General features: G+C 54.1%; 2 protein-coding genes across 5 annotated transcripts; one reads left to right on the plus strand and one right to left on the minus strand.

Annotated features, from left to right (window-relative positions):
- Positions 1-44: 44 nt before the first annotated feature.
- Positions 45-2,235, minus strand: POLR1G (RNA polymerase I subunit G). Its single transcript, XM_049900046.1, has 3 exons — positions 2,150-2,235; positions 1,635-1,776; positions 45-1,461 (listed from the first exon to the last, which is right to left on the minus strand). The coding sequence occupies exons 1-3, from the start codon at positions 2,169-2,171 to the stop codon at positions 45-47; spliced, it is 1,581 nt and encodes a 526-aa protein (XP_049756003.1). The 5' UTR covers positions 2,172-2,235.
- A 159-nt stretch (positions 2,236-2,394) lies between these two features.
- PPP1R13L (protein phosphatase 1 regulatory subunit 13 like) lies at positions 2,395-21,537 on the plus strand. 4 transcript variants are annotated; one of them, XM_049900033.1, is made up of 13 exons: positions 2,395-2,566; positions 9,719-9,795; positions 9,897-10,039; positions 10,413-10,923; positions 11,014-11,112; positions 11,204-11,295; positions 11,527-12,025; positions 13,698-14,155; positions 17,509-17,640; positions 17,733-17,866; positions 17,975-18,141; positions 19,813-20,012; positions 20,953-21,537. In XM_049900033.1, the coding sequence occupies exons 2-13, from the start codon at positions 9,741-9,743 to the stop codon at positions 20,989-20,991; spliced, it is 2,529 nt and encodes an 842-aa protein (XP_049755990.1). In that variant the 5' UTR covers positions 2,395-2,566; positions 9,719-9,740; the 3' UTR covers positions 20,992-21,537. The 4 variants fall into 4 exon arrangements, with proteins under 4 accessions (XP_049755990.1, XP_049755992.1, XP_049755989.1 ...); XM_049900035.1 differs by lacking the exon at positions 2,395-2,566 and adding an exon at positions 3,362-3,967 and having other exon boundaries at positions 10,416-10,923; XM_049900032.1 differs by lacking the exon at positions 2,395-2,566 and adding an exon at positions 3,363-3,967.
- Positions 21,538-22,812: the final 1,275 nt, after the last annotated feature.

Here is a 22,812-nt window from a genome sequence, read left to right on the forward strand (position 1 = left end):
TCAGCTCATCCTGGTTGCAGTCGTCAGTCTCCCTGGGGGAGAGACTACATAGGATCCTGCTGCAGGTACTTCCGCTTCTCCTGTCCTGTGGCCACCTCCCCAGACTCCAAATTCAGCAGTGGTTCTAGCATCTTCTCCTGGGGCACCATCTCTGGCCCCCCACTCTCCTGGCCCCGCTTCTTCTTCTTTTTGGTAGATGCCAGAGCTGCCTGGATCTCAGACTCACCCTCATCTTGCAGCCCAGGCTCCACCATCTGCCCTTGGGGCTCAGACATCTCAGTCCCTGGCCCCATCACCTTATGCCCTCTTTCTTTCTTCCTCTTCTTGGTGGATGCCAGAGCCACCTGAGGCTCATTGTCACCTGGCAGCTCAGGTGCCACCACCTCGCCTTGTGGCTCTGCCCCTGGCTCCATTGTCACTTTCTGCCACTTTTCTTTCTTCCTCTTCTTTTTCGCAGATGCCAGAGCTGCCTCGGCCAGAGGAGCTGCCTCGGCTGGAGGCTCAACGTCATCCGACAGTTCAGGCTCCATCATCTCGCTGTGGAGCTCCGCAGGTCTTACCTCAGGCTCCACAGCCTCAGTCCCTGGCTCCATCATCATTTTGTACTCCTTTGCTTTTTTCCTCTTCCTCATGGAGGGCAGTGGGGTGGCTCCCTCTTGTGGCTCCACCTTTACCTGCAGTGGACCATCAACTGTCATCCCCTCCTCTGGCTCTATCCCTTCTGTCCCCTTCGGCCTCTTCCTCTTCTTGGTGGGGGATGGGACTGCCTCTTCCAGAGGCTCCGTTTTAACCACAAGTTCCAGCTCCACTGTCTTTTCTTCTGGCTCTGGCATCCCCATTTCTAGTTTGACCACTTCTGCCCCTCTGAGCTCCTTCCTCCTCTTGGTAGTGGACGGGAACGGCACTTCCAGGGGCTCCATCACCTCAGCTTCGGGCTCTGTTGCTAGTGGCTCCATCACCTCCAGTTCTTTCAGCTGCTGCTGCTTCTTCCCCACACTCATCTCTGGGGACCCCGCAGTTATGTCCCCCTCCAGGGACCTGTGCCCATTCACTGCCTCCTGAGGGACTGAGACCTCTGGCACCTGCCTTTTCTTTTTCCTCTTCCCAGAAGCCGATGTCTTCCCGGCCAAGGCTGACCCAGGCCCTGTGACCGGAGGGCTGCCTCCAAAGGCACAGAACCGAGGCTTCAGGCCAGCGGGGATCTGGGGTGGGGGACTGGCCGGAATAGGGTGCAGAGGGGTCCCTGACAGGGATTCTTGAGGTCCTTCGAAGATCCTTAGGCAGCCCTGGGGAGCAGGGGCACACATCAGTCCACCATCTGCCTCGGGAGAGGGGGCCAGCAAGGTGGCTTCTCCAGCCTGGGGGCCGCTGGTGCTGAGGACCCGGTAGCGGTGCCGCTTGCCTGCCAACTTGCCCTTCACAATCCGGGAGCCAGAGAGAGGCACGAGCCGCCCATTGAGGCTGCAGGGAGGAAAGGGGAGAGCAGAGGGTAGGTCAGGTTCTTTTGGTGGGAAAGGGAAAAGGAGACTAGAAGCAGCATTCCGAGGTGCCTCAGGAACGCCCCTCTAAACTCCGCCCCCAAGCTCAGCCTGTGGGATGGGGAATAGTCCCCGGACGTGGGTGGGACCGCTCACCAGTCTGGGGTGAAGTCTGCAGGGGCTCGGATGAGCCACAGTTCCGTATCTGGGCCCGTCAGAGCCTCCAAGGAAAAACGAGGGAGCTCTGAGGTTGGGGGCATTGCGGCAAAGTTGGGGGGACAAGAGAACCGAGCAGCACCTGCGGGAGAAGAGAAAGTGGGGGTCTGTTGGCACTTTCCTACTGGTCTGGTCCTCCAGGACTTGTCTCTCGGCCCACTGGCCCTGATCTTTCGAATGCCCGTATCCCCTCACCTGATTTCCCCTCTAACAGCTTGCCTGTCACCCAGGGGCGTCCTTATCTCCACCGATCCAGCCCCCGGGGGCCCCTTCTCACTGTTGGTTTTGCCCCTAAGACACCCTCTCTCGGAACCCCTCACCTCCCCAGGGATAAGCTCTTTCCACCATTCCTGTCTCCAGAGTTGCTTTTCTCCTCCCTAACTCTCCTGGATGTCCCTTTCTCCTCCCGCCAGTCCACCCTCGGCGCCCCATCAACTCGCCCCGCGGTCGCTCACCGCCAGACTCGGCGTCCGCCATTCCGAGACCCTTATCGCACGCAGATCAAGCGGCTAGGGCAGCTCGAGCCCCGCCGCCGACCACGTGGAACCGAAGGGGTGTGGCCTGGCCCGGGAGCGCCCATGTGGCGCAGGCGCGCGGGGGGCGTCGCTCGGAGTCTGCTTGTTCCATGAGTAGAGCTGGGGGAAATTCCCATCTCTGCAGAGCAGATAACCGAATAAATGTCTTTTCTTGAAGATGTGCTCCCGAAGGCGGCTGGTTCCCCTGTCTGAGGGAGTCCGAGTCTCACTCCCAGCAGTCCTCTTCCTACCGTCCCTCAGACATGGTTTGCCCCAACGTCGCCTTAAAGGGGTAGCTGCACTGATAGGACTTAAAGAGACAAGAAGACCGATTAGTCGGAATTCTTAAAGGGACAGGTAAGAGTCCTGTTAAGAGAGAATGTTTTCCAGCGTTAGAAACCCTCTCTGAGGTGTCTCGGAAATTCAGAGCTTGAATGGGGGAGGTGGGAAAATGAAGGAATGGGGGGGTAATCCCTTCCGAGGGTGTGAAAGTACCAGCCAGGGGCGGGGCCTTCAGGCTCCAGGGAGCGGGAAACACTAGGGAAGGACGAGCCGGGGGTGGAGCCTGGGATCCGGGGCGGAGCCTCCATACCTGGGAGCCTGACACGCGTGGGGCCGTGCGGTTGAGAGGCGGGGCTTGCGGATCAAATGAGACCCTTAGATGCCCCCGAGGATTTAGTCTTGAGCGTGGGGACATTCTCGACGGCTTTGGGAAGGGTGTAGAAACCCTGACCAGCGCCCTCTACCTGTCCCGGGTCCCGTGTAAACAGCGCCATGTGCACGTGGGTTTGGGGCAGCCGCTCACGCCCCTTCCCACGGGGACCGCGTCGCCTGGAGCGGCGGGCGGAGCCGCGGGACGGTGGCTAAACAGGGTGACCCGACTGCATTCCTGGCCGGTGTGTCAGCGTCGCTCCCCGCCCCCTCTGCTGAGATTTCGGATCCTACTTTAGAATTGGGGCGCCCCCCTCCTCCCCAGGGCGGGGGCAGACTCCCAGAGCGCAGGGAGGGTCAGAGGACGGGAAGGCGCTTCCTTCGCCCGGAATCTCCAGACAGTTCCCGCGCGTGGGCGAAACACCGGGGAGCTGCCCATGGGGGCTCTGGGACTACAACTCCCAGAGGACCTGAGGCGGGCGTGCCTTACGTCCGTCGCGGACACTGCTGGGAATTGTAGTCCCAGCTTCCCACTCTGGGCGCCGTTGCTGTGCTATCCAACCCGCCCTTTTTTTTACCGACGCGGAGATTGAGACCCAGAGGCCTAAAGGAATACTGATTTAGCAGGCCCTCTTTCTCGCCTTAGAGGCGGGGCACGTGAGCTTCCCTCAGCTTTCAACCTTTTTTCTACTCCTTTGGTGGCGTCCAGACCTTCACTCAGGAGAATGAAACTGAGACCGGTTTAGGGATGGGACAGGGGCTCGGGAGTCTTAACTCCTGCAGCCACAGGGAAGTAGGACTCAGCCCTCCGCTCCTGTCTCTCCCTGGCCAGGTCGCTCTCGGCCTCTCGGCCTCGCCCTTCCTATCTGTGAAATGGACTCCAGCTGAATCCAAATGGAAACATTTCAGTTTGTGACCTGTCCCTCCGGGACTACAAGTCCCAAGGTGCTCGAGGCGACCCCAGCTCCCACTCCCCTCCCTGACCCGCCTCCCTCCAGCCTGAGTCACGTCGTCTAACCTGTTCCCCACTCCCGCCCCGCCCCGTCCTCCGCTCCCCGCAGCCGGAGCCGGAGGAAGTCCCCCGGTGCCAGGATCTGCCCCGGATCCGTGAGTTCCACTCCCCTGGGGTCCAGCGGCCCAAGAGGAGCCAGACGCTTGGGTTCCTGGGAGGACTGGGAGGGGACTCGGACTCCGGGTCCTGGGGCGGAATTGGGGGTACGCAGACACCTGGGTCCCTGTAAGGCGAGAACTCGCACGCCTGGTTTACTGGGTGGAAGGAAAGGGGATTCGGATGCCTGAGTTATCAGAATGTTAGGCTTGGACGACTTGGTCCTGGGGAGACGTTGGAGCTGGGATTCCTGAGTCCCAGGAGTGAGAGGCGCTCGGAAGCCTGAGTCCTGGGGTAGAAATGGGGTCTTGGATGCCTGAACCTTAGGCAGAATTGGAAGGTCTGGACTCTTGGGGCTCCAGAACGGGCGGGCATCCCTGCCCGCCCTCCAGCTGTCTTCTCTGCTGAGTCTTTAGATCCCCCATCAGAATTAGGGGTGAGTGGAAATAGAGGAGCCTGGGTCTCAGAGATTCAAGGGGACAAGGACACGGGATCTCTCTCAAAGGCTGTGTCCTGGCGCCCCCCCCCCCATTTCCCGGCCTGGTGGTGGGGACGGGGGGGCGGGCCAAGGCAGCTCTCCAGCCTCCTCTGTGCCGCAGCGCGAACCCCAACATGTCATTAACTGGGGCGTCAGACCTGCCTAACCAGAGGAGGGACCTCCGCCCCAAGGCGCCCCCTGGCGGGGGCGGGGGCCTCCTATTGCCCCATGGGGAGTGGGAAATATATGGGGTTTGCAGGGGGCGTTCTGGAACCCAGGGCAGAATTCCAGAACACGGAGTTGGATTCGGAGAGGCTTGTCTGGCTGGGCACTTACACATTACACGGAGAGGAAGGGGTAAACTGAGGCTTAGAGCGCTCACACAGGCAGCAGTGTTAGGGGTCTGGATTTGGCATCCTCCCTTCTGCTCCTCTCTGGTGGTCGGAACTCCATCCACTCCCACCAGATTTTCTGACTAACCTCCCTCCCAGGGCTCCTTGCCCTGACCCTGAGGTGAGAAATGTCACCTCCACCCCCCTCTGTCTGACCTGAGGTAGTGTGGGAGATAAGGGAGGGATAGAGGCTAATTCTGGAGGTGTCTATTTGTCCTTGAGGCTGGGGGAGGGCAGGACCCGGCACCTCCCTCTGTTTGCCCCTTCTCTCCACCCTCATCTCTGTGTCATGCGGAGGATTAAACTAGGGGGTGGAAGAGGCAGGAGATTTGGATGAGACAGTGCACTTCCTAGTATCTGGGCTTGAAGGGCAGTTGGTGATAGTCTGAGATGAAATTAAAAACAATAACTGTGGCTGCCAAGCCAGGGCTCAGGGTGTGCCAGGCTCTGGGCTGGCATGAGTTTCCAAGAGGTAGACAAGATGGTTCCCATTGCCCAGAGGCGACATCTCAGGCAACTGCCCAACAGTCCACCATGATTAAGGTTTGCTAACCCCAGGAACTGACTCCTCCCTGCTCTGGTGGGGAAACTGAGGCCGGAGAGCAGGCACAGCCCACACCCTGGACTTCCACTTCCCCCTATCTGGAATCTTCCCTGCCCCATCCCTAAGTTATTGGGGGTGATCACTGGGCCAAAACTCAGGGAGGTACAGGGGGAATTAGGGGCACTGAGATCCCAGGATCTGCCAGCAGTAGAGACTCAAGGAGTCAAAACTCCGGACTTTTAGAATCTCAGAAAAAGGTGAAGGTGTCTTTTGGGAGAACAATAAATGTTTTGGGTCTTGAGCCCCCCTTCTGTGCCAGATCCTGTGTAAGCTTAATGTACAGGCGAGGAAGGCAGGCAATAATTCTATACGTGTGAGCTTTGAGGAGCGCAGCGGTTAAATGCTAGGCTGCTAACCCAAAGGTCGAAGGAACTCACCAGCCGCCCCTCAGGAGAAAGATGTGGCAGTCCGCGCTTCCAGAAAGATTACAGCCTTGGAAATCCTATGGGGCAGTTCTGCTCTGTTCTATAGGGTCCCTACAAGTCTGTGAGTCGGAAGGAGCCCTGGTGGTACAGTGGTTAAGAGCCCAGGTTCTAACCAAAAGGTCGGCAGTTCGAATCCACCAGCTGCTCCTTGGAAACCCTATGGGGCAGTTCTACTTTGTTCTATAGGAATCTACTCGAGGGCACCTAACAACAGCAAGAGTCGGAATGAGTCCACGGCAACAGGTTTTTAGATGTGTGAGGTTTATTTCATTCCCTGCACTGTTCTAAACCCAGCACATACATTCTGTCGCACAAACCTCACAACTCTTTGAGGTGAAGGTATTAATTCATACACAGGAGGAGACTGAGGGAGGCACGGAGAAGCTAAATAACTAGCCCAAGGTGGAGGCTGAGAGAGGGGAAGACCCTTGTCTTTTCCACATACAGCCACAGACGTCCTGCAGACTGGAAACCAAGTCCCAGCAAGGATGGGATCTGTTCCAGGGCCCGTCGGCCCCAACAGAGCTATAAGATTCTGTGTTCCAGCCTTGCCTGGCGCTCTGACCCAGCTCCTACAGAGGGTGATTCCTTCAGGAAGACCTCAGAAACCTTAGCGCTAAAGAACCTGGCTGAGGTTCAGGAGATAAGGAAAAAGGAGAGGTAGAGGGGAGGGAGAGCTGGAGTTGGAGGGGAGCCCGGGGGAGGAGACCTGTGGGTGGAGGGCGGGGGTAGGGGCCTGTGAACAGAGGTGTGTCCGGCACCGCCCCCACGCCCCGCCCGGTCCCGCTCCACCGGCGCAGGATGTGCCGCACCTGTCTGGGCCCGCAGCGCATTCCAGGGGCCTGAGCTCAGGCACCGCCCGGCCCGGGGTCGGGCCGTGACCCGGGGACGCCCCCTCCTCGCGCACGAGCCCCCGGACCGGCCCCACGCCCAGGGCTGGCATTTCCTTAGAGCCAGAGGACGTCAGCCTGGAATCTGAGAATCTTAAAAATTTGGGAATCGTGAAATCCCCCAAAGAACCAGCCGCTGCTGGAATGCTGGCATTGGAGGCTGCATAGACTTGTTCATTTTAATGTTTTATCAGGCACAGAGCGTTTCCTGTGTATCTCTTTCTGAGAATCTAAAAGGCCGGAGTTTCGATTCTGAGGCCTCGATTCTCAGAGCTCTGAGTTTCTCCTGCACCTTCTGGCCAGTTGGATCCTCACAAAAGTCCTGTGAGGTGGATTCTTATTTATCCCCCTTTTACAGATCAGGAAACTGAGGGACAAACGTTAAGGCTCTTGCTAGGGTTGGAAGGTGGTGTGGCCAGATTTAAACCCTGGAAGTCTGACTCCGTTGTTTGTGTTTATTCACTGCACTATATACCACACATCCACCTAGGCCCGTGAGGAGGACAGTGGAAGCCTGGAATAGATAGAAGGTGGTGCACAAAGACTTAGGACTCTGGAATAGCCAAATCAGAGAATTCTAGAACGTTCCAAAAATAGAATCTTGAACTCAGAACTTTGCGACCATAGAAGCAACCTGAGGATTTTAGGCTCTGTAGAACTTTAATTAGGCATTTCTGGATGGTGAAATGGAGCCCTGATGGCACAGTGGTTAAGAGCTGGGCGGCTAACTAAAAGGTCAGCAGTTTGGATCCAGCAGCCATTCCTTGGAAACCTTATGGGGCAGTTCTGCTCAGCTCTATAGGGCTGCTATGAGTCGGAATCCACTTGACGGCAGTGGGTTTGGGTGTTTTTGGTTTGGGTGGTGGTGAAAATGATTTTCACTCTACTGTAGGGTCGCTATGAGTTGGAATTGACTCAGTGGCAATGAGTTTGATCTGATTTGGTTTTACTAACTTAAAGGTTGGAGGTTTGAACTCACCCAGCTGCACTGTGGAAGAAAGGGCTGGCGATCTGCTTCCTTAAAGACTACAGCCAAGAAAACCCTATAGAATAGTTCTACCCTGTAACACATGGGATCACTATGAATTGGAATTTTTTTTTTTGGTTTTTAGAACTTTCTTCACAGTTTCAAGGTTCTTACAGCTTCAGAATCGAGCCCTCATAGAGATTGCAGGGGCCTCTGAGAAGAGCTTGTTTGCCTTCTCCTTTCACAGCTGGGGAAACTGAGGCCTGAGGAATGGAGGGGACTCCTCACCCAAGGTCACACACTCCCAACACACCCGGAGGAGCCACCAGTCCCAATAGGTTCTGTTCCCGTGACATCCCAGACAGAGGATAGTGTTAGCATGTCCCAGCCCGCCCTGCTGCCCATGCCTGCATCACCAAAGCTAACCAGTTGGTACAGCTGGAGGTGGCAGGGATGGCAGGTGCAGAAGCTAGAATGGGGATAGCACTGGTCTGACTGGTTCCTGCTGTCCTGGTCCCCTCCCACTGGGCCAGTGACCACAGCCACTCATCTGCCCTGGCTACTCCCTGATCCTCCTGCTAACACTAGGTTTGTGTCAGACATGCCTGGGTAGGGATGCTGGGGAGAGGAATTTGAGCGGTTTCTCCTCTCTGGGACCACCCCAGTCTGGTGGAGATGACCCAGAATAACAAATAAGATTTGGGTATGAAGCCCAGCACCAATGGCTTCTTACCAGGTGACCTTCAACATGCTTCTGAGCCTTACTTTCTTGCCTCCTAATGTGGTTTTGGGTGTCCATGGGTGGTGGGAATGGTTAACATGCTTGGCTGCTAACCGAAAAGTTGGAGGTTCAAGTCCACCCAGAGGCACCTTGAAAGGAAGGCCTGGTGATCTACTTCCAAAAAACTCAGCCGCCGAAAACCCTGTGGAGCACAGTTCTGCTCTGACACACACGGGGTTGCTGTGAGTCAGAATCGACTTGATGGCAGTTGGTTTTTTAAGGTGGTTTTGACTATTGCATGAAGTATTTGGTGCACAATTCTAGAAGGCAGTGGGCCTTCAATGAATGGTGATCATTTTTATTATTTAAAAAAATATCCCCAGCATCTAGCCCAGTGTCTGGTCCAGACTAAACAAACAAACAAACAAAACCCAGTGCCGTCGAGTCGATTCTGACTCATAGTGACCCTATAGGACAGAATAGAACTGCCCCATAGAGTTTCCAAGGAGTGCCTGGCAGATTCAGACTGTTGACCCTTTGGTTAGCAGCCGTAGCACTTAACCACTACACCACCAGGGTTTCCTGGTCCAGAGTAGGCATTCAATAATTGATAGCTAATTATTATTACATCCTAGGCTAACTATAAGGAGCCCTGTGACTAACTGAGAGGCTGCAGGTTCTAACCCACCCAGCCGCTCCCTGGGAGAAAGACTTGGCAGTCTGCTCCCGTAAACATTACAGCCTGGAAAACCCTGTGAGGGCGGTTCTACCCTGTCACATGGGGTCCCTATGAGTCAAAATCTACGTGAGGCACCTAACAACAACAGGTTCAACTATAATGCCTGGCAAATAGCAGGTGATCAATAGTTCCAATCCACTAGCCTCTCCTTGGAAAATCTGCGGGGCAGTTCTGCTCTGTCCCGTAGGGTCGCAGAGTCAGAATGGACTGGATGCCAATGGGTTTGGTTTGGCTTTTATAAGCCTTATTAGAGCTGAGATAAAGAGATGAACCAGGAGCCAAGTAAAGAGAGTGAGTTGTTCAGAGCCTTGTAGGAGAAAATGGGACTTCTAGGTGGTGTGTGAACTGCGCGTTGAAGGAGTTGGCAATTCCTAGCCGGGAAGCGAAGGGAGGGGCAAGGTTCTTCCAGTAGAAGGAACAAGGAGTGTAAAGATGCTGGCCTCTCCGCGGGACAAGTCCCGCTTCTCGGCCCCAGGTTCCTTGCCCGCAGGGTTTGGAGGGGCGGAGTTTGAGAAGGCTCCTCCCCCCCCACAGGCGTCCCGCTCCGGCCGGCACCATGGACAGCGAGGCGTTCCAGAGCGCACGGAACCTTCTGGACCTGAACTTCCAGTGTGAGCTGAAGGGGGCGGGGCTTGCTGGGGCGGGGCCTTCAGGTGCAGGGGCGGAGCCCTGAAGGAGGCCCCGCCCTTACCCCCCCCAAACTGGTCTCCAGCGCTGGCCATGAAGCACATGGACTTGAAGCAGATGGAGCTGGACACCGCTGCGGCCAAGGTAGACGAACTGACCAAGCAGCTGGAGTCGCTATGGTCGGACTCACAGGCACCTCCTGGCCCCCAGACTGGAGCCCCTTCTAGGGTGAGCCTGCCCGCCTTGGTCCCCACTCTGGCCCCCAAAGCCAGCTTCTCCCCACACCCTTGGCTAGAGGCCTGGATTTCAAGCAAGGCTGTCACATACGGTTGTGCAGGTTGTGGGGCTTTTCAAAGACACATGAGAGGACAATCAGGACCCCTAGAAGGAAAGGGGTCTTTCCCTAAGCTGCACAAAGGTAGTGCATGGGCTAGCCTCAACTCTGATTTCAGGGCTCTCCCCAACATCCCTCACCTGGGCTCTCTGAATCTCCAGCTGGGGTCCGAGTCCCTTGAGTTGACCTTCGGTGACCTTTTTGACCCTCTACCGACCTCTCTCCTAATGTTTCCTTTTGCCCCTCCATGGCCTGGTCTTCCCACAGCAGTCCCGGTACAGCTCCAGCCCGGTCCCCGAGCCCTTTGGCAGCCGCGGGTCCCCCAGGAAGGCGGCCACCGACGGTGGAGACACCTCATTCGGACGCTCCGAGAGTGCCCCGGCCCTGCTGCTCTACAGCCAGCTGTCCCCCAAGGGCCGGCCATCGTCGCCGCGCACCCAAATCTACCTGCAGCCGGAAGCCTATGGCACCTTGGACCGCGCGCCCTCGCCCCGGCAGCGCGCCTTCGAGGGCACAGGCGGTTCCCTGGGTCGCGCGCCCTCCCCGCGGCCCAGTCCGGGCCCGTTGCGCCAGCAGGGTCCCCCCACGCCCTTCGATTTCCTGGGCCGCGCCGGCTCCCCGCGTGGCAGCCCTCTGGCGGAGGGGCCCCAGGCGTTCTTCCCTGAGCGCGGGCCATCACCGCGCCCCCCTGCCACTGCCTACGACACACAGGCGGCATTCGGGAGCCCCCTGCTGGGCGCCGGTGGCAGCGCCTTCGCTCCGCCTTTGCGAGCTCAAGGTGAGCGCAGGGGTGGGACGCCGGGAGCCGCGTGCAGGGTGCGGACCGGGTCCAGCTCCTCCCTCGTCCTCATTGGGACCCTCTTCCCAGACGACCTGACGCTGCGCCGGCGGCCCCCCAAAGCCTGGAACGAGTCCGACCTGGACGTGGCGTATGAGAAGAAGCCTTCGCAGACCGCCAGCTATGAACGTGAGCGCTGGGAAGCTGGCGGGGGCGGGGGGAGGGAGGGAGGGCAGTAGGGGTGGCAACCCCAGACCCTAAGGATCCCCCCGCCTTGCAGGCTTGGACGTCTTCGCCCGGCCCGCCTCACCCAGCCTGCAGCTGTTGCCCTGGAGAGAGAGCAGCCTGGATGGGTTGGGGACCACTAGCAAGGTGACGGGGGTAGGGAGTGGGGGGAGGGGGGAACTGGGGGATGGGAAACGGATAAAGGGGTGTCAGGGCCAGTCTCCCTCGCCTGGCTGCTTCACAGTCTCCTGGACTCCCACCCCCTCCCAGGCCTTTTTTCCTTGCCCTCAGTCCCTCCAGCTTTCCTCTCTTCCCTTATCCTTTCCTTATTCTCATCTTCCTCCCGCCTGAATCTCTTCCCTCCTTCTCTCCCCCCAGGACAATCTCACCAGCGCCACCCTGCCCCGGAATTACAAAGTGTCCCCTTTGGCCAACGACAGGCGTTCGGATGTGGGCAGCTACCGCCGCTCTCTGGGCTCCTCGGGGTCTGCAGGCACTTTGCCCCGAAGCTGGCAGCCCGTCAGCCGCATCCCTATGCCCCCTTCCAGCCCCCAACCCCGCAGTGCTCCCCGCCACCGCCCCATCCCCCTCAGCATGATATTCAAGCTGCAGAATGCCTTCTGGGAGCATGGGGCCAGCAGGGCCACGCTTCCTGGCTCCCCCATGTTCAACCGGGCCCTCCTGCCTAAGCTGCCCCCCCAGTCCCAGCCTCCCCCTCAGCCCCAGTGTCCCCCCCAGTCCCAACCACAGCCACAGCCCCAACTGCAGCTCCAGCCTCAACCACAGCCTCAGCACCAGCCACAATCTCAGCCTCAGCCCCAACCCCCTGCCCCAGTCCCCCAAATCCCACAACAGACCTGGCCCCCTGTGAGTGAAGGTGAGTCAACAATAGGGATTCCATGTGACTGGGCGATGGGAGGACAAATGGGGGGGCAGACCAGGTGGGGGAGCCGTCAGGGCCCAACTCCTTTTCCAGGCACTGTCCCTGCAGAGAGAGAGGTCGCAAGAGCTTGGAAATTTGCTCAGGTTTCAGGGAGAGCATGGTGGTTAAGCATGAACACTGGAGCCAGACTGCCTAGCTCCAGGCTGTGTGACCTTAGGCAAGTCACTTAACCTCTCTGAGCCTCAGTTGCCTTAAGTGTAAAAGGAGAGTAACAATAGAACCTGTCTGATTGGAATATTGTATTAGATGATTTAATCCATATAAAGTCCTTAAGATGGCACCAGATGCATAGTAAGCCCTCAACAGCTATCATATTTGTTAATAATAATTAATGTATTTTGGTGCAAGATCAGTGGTGTTACAAGTAAAGGACCTGGAGTCAAGGAGAGTGGATTTGAGCCCCTCTTCACCATTGGCTTGCTGTGTGACTCGGGATAAATTTCTTAACCTCTCTGAGTCTCAGTTTTTTCATCTATGAAAAAAAATTGATGCTATCTGCTTTATAGGCTTGTGGTGGGGATTCAATGAGTTAATGTATAGACAGTGACTATTATTAATATTAATATTTATTTTACTAATAATATAAACAATATTTCATTGCTGCTATTAGGTGCCATTGAGTTGATATCGATTCATAATGACCCTATAGAACAGGGTAGAACTGCCCCATAGGATTTCCAAGAAGCGGCTGGTGAATTTGAACTGCTGACTTTTTGGTTAGCAGCTGAGCTCTTAACCACTACACCACCAGGGCTCCCATAAACAATATTAGTAATATAATATTATTATGTTACTATTACTAATAATAGTAATAATATTACTAATACCTGGTACTAATATTGTATAAGGACGCCTGTTGGTACAGTGGTTAAGTGCTCAGCTGAAAGGTTGGCAGTTCGAACCCACCAGCCACTCCACAGAAGAAAGATGTGGCAGTCTGCTTCCATAATGATTTACAGTCTTGGAAACCTTATGGGGGTAGTTCTACTCTGTCCTATAGGGTTGTTATGAGTCGGAATCAAATTCAACAGCAGTGGGTTTGGTTGGTTTGATTTTAATACCGTGTAATAATATTACCAGTAAAAATGAGTAATATTTATTACTATTATGCTTTAGAAGAATTTCTGGAAGGGAATAAGACAGAGGAGCAAGACCACCGCCTGTCAGAATTCCAGTCCCAGCAGGAGTTTTCTTGGAATCTTAGAAAGTCAAGTCTGTCCTGGCTGGTAGGAGCACAGATTCTGGAGTCAGGACTGAATTAAGATCCCAGCTGTGTGGCTTTGGTCAACTGACTTGCCCTCTCTGAGACTCAGTTTCCGTTTCCGTAATATGGTGATGATAGCGGTGTCTACCTCACAAGGTAGTGGGAAGACTTCAATAAGACAGGCATGTCAAATGCCAGGCACGGGCTAACTGTTGGATAAACGGGAGGTGCGGTCATTTTATATTATTCACAGCTCAGGTAAGTGTAGCCCGGAGAGGGTAGGGAACTGCTCTGAGGTCGCATAGCAAGTCAGGTGCTGTTTGCAGGTCCTGGAAGTTGTGGAGAAGGAGCCTTGGTGGGGGGGGAGGGGGTCTCCTCTGATGGGGCTCTTGTTCCTGCTAGGCTCCCCCAAGCCCTCTGCCGAGCTGGAGCCTGAGCCGGAGCTGGAGGGGCTCCTGACGCCGGTGCTGGAGGCTGGCGATGTGGATGAAGGCACCCTAACACGGCCCCTCAGCCCTACGCGGCTGCAGCCAGCACTGCCACCCGAGGCGCAGTCGGTGCCTGAGCTGGAGGAGGTGGCTCGGGTGCTGGCAGAGATCCCACGGCCCCTCAAACGTAGGGGCTCCATGGAGCAGAGCCCCGCCGTGGCCCTGCCCCCGACCCACAAGAAGCAGTACCAGCAGATCATTAGCCGTCTTTTCCATCGTCAGGGGCCAGGGCCTGGGGGGCCGGAGCCTGAGCTGTCTGCCATCATTGAGGGATCTGAGGCCAGGGCAGGGCCCCCAGCCCCTGCCCTACCAGCTTCCATCCCACCCCCAGCCCCACCCCAGAGCAGCCCACCAGAGCAGCCACAGAACATGGTAAGTAATACAGAAAGACCCTGGGGTATATTAGTCTGCATATGGATCCAGCTGCTGTAACAAAGAGACCCCAAAATGCTATGGTTTTAATGAGATGTTGGTGCAAACAGTTTGTACTCTACTGATAACCTAAAGGTTGGCAGTTCGAACCCATCCAGCAGCACCATGGAAGAAAGACCTGGTGATCTGCTTCCTTAAAGATTACACCCAAGAAAATCCTAGGGAGCAGTCCTACTCTAACACTTGGGGTCGCTGTGAGCTGGAACTGACCCAACAGCAATGGGTTTGGTTTTTTCAGTTTAGTGAGATAGAAGTTTATTTCTCTTTTGAGCAAGTGTCCAGGAGTAAGCAGTCCAGGGCTGGTAGACAGCTTTATGGAGTCAGGACTCAGGCTCTGTTTACCTGGGGTTCCACCATTCCTTGGGGGTTACCATGCCTTCATGGCCCACGATGGCTCCCACCAAGCCTGCATTCTAGCCAAGAAGAGGGAGAGAAGAGGAAGTGGTCCTGTTTTAGGGCAGAACCTGGGAATTGCAGACATCACTTCTGCCTCCAACCCACTGGCCAGGAATCTAGCTGCAAGGGAGGCTGGAAATGTGGTCTTCAACTAGGTGTGCCTGTGTTCAGAAGGGGAGAATGTATGGAGGGGCATCCACCTGGAGACTTTCTGTGCTCCTTCTCTTCAATAACCTGCCCACCTGGACATCCCTTCTGGAATCTCAGTCTCACAACCTGGAAATGAATCTTGGGATTATTCTGGAATCTGGAATCAAAGCAGTTACCGTCTCCCTTTCTCTGGGAGCCAGATGGTCTCTAGTGTCTACCTCTCTGTGGATTTGCTGTCTCCTCTATCTAATTTATCTATCTGTTTATCTATCCACCTATCCATCCGCTCTGTCCTCTTACCCCTCAGGAAGCCTATGGCTAAAAAAGCCCCACCCAGCCCCAACTCAAAATAACTTCTTAGTTCAAACCCATGCTGTCTCTGAATCCACTGCAAACCTCTGCTGTTTAAATTTTCAAGAGCAAATCTGGTCCCTGAGGCCGTGAGTGTCGTGGCAAAGCGCAGCAGCTGCAGAGCTTGTCTGTCTAGATTCAGATCTCAGCTCTGCACCACTTATTAGCTGTGCAACCTTAAGAAAGACGCTTAGCCTCTCTGGGCCTCAGGTTCCGCATCTGTGAAGTGGGGATGAGAATAACAGTACCCACCTCATGGGGTTCCTGTGATGATTAAATTTATAAAGATAGTTAAAGTACCTAGGAGCCCTGGTGGTGCAATGGTTAAGCGCTTGGCTTCTTAAAGATGTAGCAGTCTGCTTCCATAAGGATTTACAGTCTTGAAACCTTATGGAGCGGTTCTAGTCTATCCTATAGAGTTGCTGAGAATCAGAATCAATTGACTGGCAGCTGGTTAAAGTGCTTCGAATAGTGTTTGGTACATCATAACTGCTAGCTGCTGTCATTGTTGTTATCATTTGATTGGCAGTTAGTGGATGGTCTCCCGATGATATTGATCCAGAACTTGGCCAAGGAGAGGGGTGTGGGTGTATGCAGGCACCTGGAATAATCCTGAACACAGATGTGTGTGGACAGAGGAGAAGTTGGAGCCATGTGGTTACCCCAAAATATCTGATTCCGGGCTCTTCTGACGGAGGAGCCAAGGAATGTTGAGGGTCAGGATCTTGACATTAGGAACAGGAAAATGACAACATTTTGAAATGGTAGAGTTGCCTCATGGTAGACTCACACATCCTGGGCACAAAGAAACTTGAAAAATCACAGAATTTAGGAATTAAATCCTGGCACCACAATGTCCGAATGGTCAAATTTCAGAATCCGAGTGTACTTAGGGTTTGAATAATAGGATCTTAGAATTATAAAGTTAGTATCATGGACTTTGGAGTCCCTGGGTGGTGCAAAGGGTTAACGTACTCAGCTTCTAACTGGAAGATTAGAGATTCAAGTCTACCCAGAGGTACCTCAGAAGAAAGGCCTGGCAATTTACTGAAAAATCAGCCATTGAAAACCCTATGGAGCACAGGTCTACTGTGACACGCATGGGTTTGCCATGAGTAAGAAGGGACTCAATAGCAACTTTTGTTTTATCATGGACCCTGGTTATTACTAGTACTTGAAGTCACCAAACCTGAGAAGTATAGAATCTTGTAATTTGAGTCATACAAATCAAAAAAGATTAGTGCACCATGTTAAATATACAGAATTATATTTAATTAACATTTTCACTTTAAAGGAATACACAAACACTGTACAAAACTTGGGAGAAATAGACAAAGGTAGAATGAAGAGGACACAATCACAATACTTAGAGAGAGCCATGGTTAACATTTTGAATGTATCCTGTCCATCTTTTGGAATGAAATTCTATCTGTAAAACTTAAAGCTCTCAATCATAGGACCTCAGGATTGTCAAGCTCTGGACCCTCAGCAATTTGAAATGGCACCACTTAGAATTTATAGAATCACAGTATACTGAACACCCGGATGACTGAACCTCCGAGAATCTTGGAATCAGCAGCTGCAGCTCTTAGGATCTCTGAATTCCAGAATCGTGAAATTCTGGAGACAGTCAAGGCCAGAATTGCAAACTCTACATACTCAGAATAAATGAATCTTGCAGGGGGAGAACTGAAAAAAATAAAAAAGAGCAAGGAATAATGTGATAAATATTCATATTCCAAACATCTGGAATTGATGCTTAGTAATATTTTGTCAGTAGCCTTGGTGGCACAATGGTTGAGCACTTGGCTGCTAACGGAAAGGTTGGAGGTTCAAACCCACCAGTTGTTCCTTGGGAGAAAAGACTTGGCCCTCTGCTCCAGTAAAGATTACAGCCTGGGAAACCCTATGGGGCAGTTCTACTCTGTCCTGTGGAGTAGCTGTGAGTCCGAATCCACTCGATGGCACACACCAACAGCAATCTTTTTCACATGTGCTTCATATCATGTATTTCTTCTCAAAGAAATGACCCTGTGTGAATTAAATAACTAGCTTCCACAATCACCACCTGGAAGGCAGAGAATTACTTCGCCATCAACTCGGTGGTCTCCCAGCTTCCTCTCAGGGCTCAGGGCTCAAGAATCCAAAGTCACCGCATTCCCTGATCATTGTAGTGAACCAGAGGCTGTAGGGGAACTGAGGCACCCCCCCCCCCACCACCACCACTCTCACCACTCTGGACCTCCCTGTGTGGGTTCGAGTCCCAGCCCTGCCCTTGTCTATCTGGGTGGTCAGGGGCAGTAGCCGCCCAGTCCCTGGGCCTCTGTTTCTCCCCTCTAGGTAATGGGTATACTAACACCCCCCACCCAGTCGCTGAACCCCCGCCCTGTCTCCAGGAGATGCGCTCGGTGCTGCGGAAGGCGGGCTCCCCTCGCAAGGCCCGCCGCGCGCGCCTCAACCCACTGGTGCTGCTGCTGGACGCGGCGCTGACAGGGGAGCTGGACATAGTGCAGCAGGCGGTGAAGGAGGTGAGCTCTGCCCCGCTGCCTGGGCTTGGGGGTGGCGGGACGAGCGCAGGGGCAGCCGCAGGACTGAGCGCCCCCTGCCCAACCTCGTGCAGATGAACGACCCGAGCCAGCCCAATGAGGAGGGCATCACGGCCCTGCACAATGCCATCTGCGGCGCCAACTACCCCATCGTGGACTTCCTCATTGCCGCGGGCGCCAACGTCAACTCTCCAGACAGCCATGGGTGGTGAGTTCAAACCCCAGACCCGCATGGGGTGGGCGTGGGCGAGGACGGCGCAGAGGGTTGGACTCCCGTTGCCGCGCATGGTCTCTCATTCCTGCCACCCACGCACAGGACACCATTGCACTGCGCAGCGTCGTGCAACGACACAGCCATCTGCACGGCGCTGGTGCAGCACGGCGCAGCCATCTTCGCCACCACGCTCAGTGACGGCGCCACCGCTATCGAGAAGTGCGACCCCTACCGTGAGGGCTACACCGACTGCGCCACGTACCTGGCAGGTGCGAAGCAGAGCCGGGGCGTTTCTCGGAAGCGGGGAGGGGAGCATGGGGACTGGACCGTCCAGCAGAGGGGTGTGCAGGTGGGGGAGGGCCGGCAGCCTGCACCCGTGAGGAGGAGGGAGGCCTTGGGGGTCTGAACCAACCACTCACCAAGTGCGGTGGGGGGCGGCGGGCTCCAGTTGTGTCACCTGTGGGGGCTGTGCCATTCACTTGGCGGGATAGTGGAGGAGAGGAGGGCTGCCCACCTGGAAAGTGCAAGCGGGGTGGGGGGCGGCGGACTGCTACTTTTGAGAGAGAGGGACTTGGGGTTGTGCCATGTGACCTGGACACCTGTGGAAGAAGAGTGGTCATGGAGATTGTGCTATTCATCTGCGCTCTCACCCGTGGGGGTGGGGAGTTGGCTGTTGCAACTATACCATCTACCTGACACAGGGCTGGGCAGGTGGGCTCTGTCGCCTGTGGGAGAGACAGTACCACACACCTTGCAGGTGAGCAGACAGGAGGTCGCTGTTCCACTTGTAGGGAAGACATGGGGCTGTACCATGTGTCTCCAGGGGCAAGCTACATCACCTAAGGAAGTGCAGGCATGATACTGAGCCACCTGGTTTCCTAATGGGAGGGCAGGGTGGGCTGTACCCTGAGGGTGTGCAGAGGGTCTGTACTACACACCTGGAGAGGCAAGTTGTACCATTCAGCGGGGGATAGGGACTTCACAGAAAGTTGGAGGACGTCGGGCTGTAGGACCTGAGGGTGGGACAGAGGGTTAGGTATTTGGGAGTTCAGTCTGGAACCGCTGTAACGCCTGTGGCACAGGTGAGCAGGGGCAGACAGGGACTGTACACTCGGGCAGGAGGTAGATCATTCACCGAAAGGGGGAAGGGTGGAACCTTTTGGGAGGGAGTTGGCCCATTACACCTTTGTCACAGGTGGGTGAAGCCTATGAGATTTGGCCTCTGAGGGTCGGTACGAGTCGGAATCTCCACTGCAACAGTTACCTGCCTCGGATGAGGAGGGTTCTTTGAGGGTGAAGCAGAGATTGGACAACGCACCAGGAAGGGAGGGGAGGAGAGACTGGAAGTCAGTGGACTGAACCACTAAAGGGGGGGGGGCATGGCGGACTATACCATCTCGAAAGGGGGCTAAATCCTTGTTGGAGACTGTACCACTTTAGTGGGGAGGTTAGGGTGGGCTGTACCAACTGAAGAAGGAATGACATCCTCTGTGAAGACTATCACTTGAGCACGGCCAGTTGCACCACCTGGAAAGGGTGCTGATGGGACCATATAGGGGAAGGGGAAGGTAGTGTGGACTGTACCATCAGAAGAAAGGGTTGGAGCCTCTGTGGGGACTGTACCACCTAAGCCGGGAGCAGAGAACTATACCTCTGGGGGCGACATGGGAATTTAAAAACCTACAAGAGGGGAATGGGGGCCACTGACCCTGCCTAAACTGTTGATGGCCCAGCTTGATGCACCCCAATGTGGTCGCATGCTAGAGAATTCCTGTCCCGGTATCTGCCGCCAGGTCTGACTCCCCAGACAGGACACGTACAACCTTCCAGGTGGTACCTCCCCCAGCCCCCGAACAGGTCTGACCTGTGGGACCTGTCCCTGCCCCAGAGTGCCCCTTGTCCCCAGAGGTTCCTGGCGCTCATGATCCGGCATCTTTCAGACGTGGAGCAGAGCATGGGATTGATGCACAACGGAACGGTGTACGCACTCTGGGACTACAGCGCGGAATTCGGAGACGAGCTGTCCTTCCGCGAGGGCGACTCGGTCACCGTGCTGCGGAAGGACGGGCCGGAGGAGAACGACTGGTGGTGGGCCACACTGCACGGCCAAGAGGGCTACGTGCCCCGTAACTACTTTGGGGTGAGCCCAGAGGAGATATAGGGAACCTCCTGATGGACGATGGGGAGACCATTTGGGAAGGAGAAGGTCCCACAGTAAAAATGGGGCTAGAGGAAACCAGGTCTTTAGAGTGATGAAGAAAATCGGAAGGGTCCATTATTGATTGTGGGGAGACAAGGAAAAGCCCATGATAGTAATGGGGGAAGTAAGGGAGAGTCCATTAGGAGGGCAGGGGAGGAAAAGTCCATTACAAGACTGGCACTTGTGCGGGGCGGGGGGTATATTTTGTGGGGTATGTAACCAGTACTGCTCCCTGGTTATTTACTTGGTCAGTGCCCAATCAATTATTTTGATTATCATCCCTGGTCATGTTGATGGGGAATTTAAAGAAGAATCCATTTTAACCATGGGCAACTACCAAGAAGAGTCTCGTTTTAGTGATTAGAAGTGATAGGAAAAGTTAAAGAATTGTGAAATAACGGGCATGGTGGTGAGGAAGATTTTATTACAGCACTTTGGACAGAGTATGAAAGAACTCATTGTTGAAATGATGATGGTAGGATTGAAGAAGGGTGGAGGAGAGGAGACCAAGAAGATTCTATTATATTCCTGGGAGGGGAGATTCTTTTAATTTGGCGATAGGTGGAAATGAGACCCAAACAGACAGCAGTGTTAGTAGGGAGAGGTGGGTGTGGCCTTTATGGCCCTGGGGACAACTGGGAATAGTCCCTTTGGTAATGGGGCTGGTGATTGGAAGGTTCCACCTGGTGCTTGGAGGTGTTGGGAATTGAGGGTTCCCAAGTGGTTTGGAAGATGCTGAAAGAGTCCCTTAGGAAGGGATGGGGGGGGAGGTTAGAGACAGTCCACATACTTGAGGGTGGAATTAGGAAATTCCATTAAAGTTGGGGTGGGTTGAGGCGTGGGAGCTCCTGGCGTCTGTCTGAAGTTCCTGTCTCCGCAGCTCTTCCCCAGGGTGAAGTCTCAGAGGAATAAGGTCTAGCGGGAGAGAAGTACATTTTTCCAAGGGACACTGGAGGAAGTAGCCCTGCCTTCGCTCCTGACCTCCCCCTCCACTACTGCTGCAGCTCTACGCCTCCCAGCCCAGTAGGGGGCGCAGTCCTCGCCACCAGTTCTCTGCTCTCCTGGAAGCCCAGGGGGGATGTGGGAGAACTCAGCCTTAAGTTTAGGGATCTGCCTTAGCTACGGGAGGTCGAGGCGGGGCTAGGAATCGCCCAGGGGCTCAGGAGAACCCCCATTTGCCAAATCAGGCCCCGTCCAAAGTGCCTCTCACTCTTGCTGCCACTGCTCCTCAAAGCAAGCCACCTCACAATTTCAGCTGAGCCTGGGATGGGCCATTGCCGCTCCATTTCCCTGGGAGTCACCTCCGACCCCACCTCTTCCAGCAGCTTTGGAGACTGAATGAGACCCACTGGCCTCCCCTAGGATTCTGCCTCACCTCCCCCTAGTTAAGTGCCTTCACACAGCTCTGGTTTAATGTTTATAACAAAATGGGAAACTTTTTCTTTATAAATAAAGGTAGTTTGCACAGAAATTGGCTTCCTTCTCTTTTAATTTTGTTCTGATTCCATAAACGGTCATTTTTATTATTTTTGGCAAACCAATCTAAAATTACCCCTTTCTAAGTGAGTTCTGTCACATATGTCCAATCCTTACTCCTGGTGGCGTAGTGGGTAAGTGCTATGGCTGCTAACCAAAGGGTCGGCAGTTTGAATCCACCAGGCGCTCCTTGGAAGCTCTGTGGGGCAATTCTACTCTGTGCTATAGGGTCGCTATGAGTCGGAATCGACTCGACTGCACAGGGTTACTCTTCAGCCATCCCCAGTGTCTTGACCTTTTTTCATGCTTTGGGTTCTTTTTTTTTTTATGTCTCTAAGCATTTTTTAAAGCCTAGTTATTTTTTATTATGTGTCTGATAATTCTATCTGAAATTTAGAGGTGTCTAATCCTATGGTCTGTGTGTCTGCTAATGCTCACTCATGATGGATTGTTTCCTTGTGTGTTTTGAAGTGTTGGACTGTGTGCTCATCTTCAGGAGGGCTTTCTCCACAGGATATCCATGCGAACTTGTTGAAGATGGGGCCCTGAACAGTGATTTTTCCTTTGCTTCTACCCCACTTTCATCTTCTATTTCATAAACCTTTCTTGGGATGGAAACTCTAGTGGCGTAGTGGTTAAGCGCTATGGCTGCTAACCAAGAGGCTGGCGGTTTGAATCTGCCAGGCACTTCTTGGAAACTCTATGGGGCAGTTCTATTTTGCCCTGTAGGGTCGCTATGAGTCGGAATCCACTCGACAGCAGTGGGTTTTTTCTTTGAATATCTTTGACAATTCACAAGTCCGCATCTCTTTTGTATATTTTTTGATAAATTGTAAAGCTGCAGCATTGTCATTGTCTAGACTTGCGATGTCCAATATGATAGTCACCAGCCTCTGTGGCTATTTCAATTAATTGAAATTAAACAAAATGAAAAAATCCGTTCCTCAGTCCCCTAGTGACAGTTCAAGTGCTCAATAACCACATGGCTACTGTGGTTGGACTGTGAAGATAAAGAAATTTCCATCCTCTCAGAAAGTTCTACCGGATACTGCTGAATTAGAACATTTCCTGAATCCAGAATCTCCATTGTGCCCATTTCCTGTCGAAACACGCCCCACCACCACCACAGAAAAAAATTCTGACTTCTATAATCATCAGTTAGTTTTCATGAATACACTTTAAAAACAAAAAATAGTAAAAAAAAAAAAAAGTACAAGGGAATAATATTAAAAAAAAAGTACAGCGTATCTATTGCCACCATCCC

Source organism: Elephas maximus, chromosome 11 (genome assembly GCF_024166365.1).
Source record: "Elephas maximus indicus isolate mEleMax1 chromosome 11, mEleMax1 primary haplotype, whole genome shotgun sequence".
In the NCBI taxonomy this organism is placed as follows: domain Eukaryota; kingdom Metazoa; phylum Chordata; class Mammalia; order Proboscidea; family Elephantidae; genus Elephas; species Elephas maximus.

Excerpts from the sequence above, each read along its gene's own strand:
- POLR1G (XM_049900046.1), bottom strand. The coding sequence starts at position 2,171 with ATGGCGGACGCCGAGTCTGGCG. Across the intron at positions 1,777-2,149 it reads GGCGGACGCCGAGTCTGGCG|GTGCTGCTCGGTTCTCTTGT; the intron begins GTGAGCGACCGC and ends CTTCTCCCGCAG. Across the intron at positions 1,462-1,634 it reads GCAGACTTCACCCCAGACTG|CCTCAATGGGCGGCTCGTGC; the intron begins GTGAGCGGTCCC and ends TCCTCCCTGCAG.
- PPP1R13L (XM_049900033.1), top strand. The coding sequence starts at position 9,741 with ATGGACAGCGAGGCGTTCCAGAGCGCACGGAACCTTCTGGACCTGAAC. Across the intron at positions 11,113-11,203 it reads GCAGACCGCCAGCTATGAAC|GCTTGGACGTCTTCGCCCGG; the intron begins GTGAGCGCTGGG and ends CCCGCCTTGCAG. Across the intron at positions 17,867-17,974 it reads TCTCCAGACAGCCATGGGTG|GACACCATTGCACTGCGCAG; the intron begins GTGAGTTCAAAC and ends ACCCACGCACAG.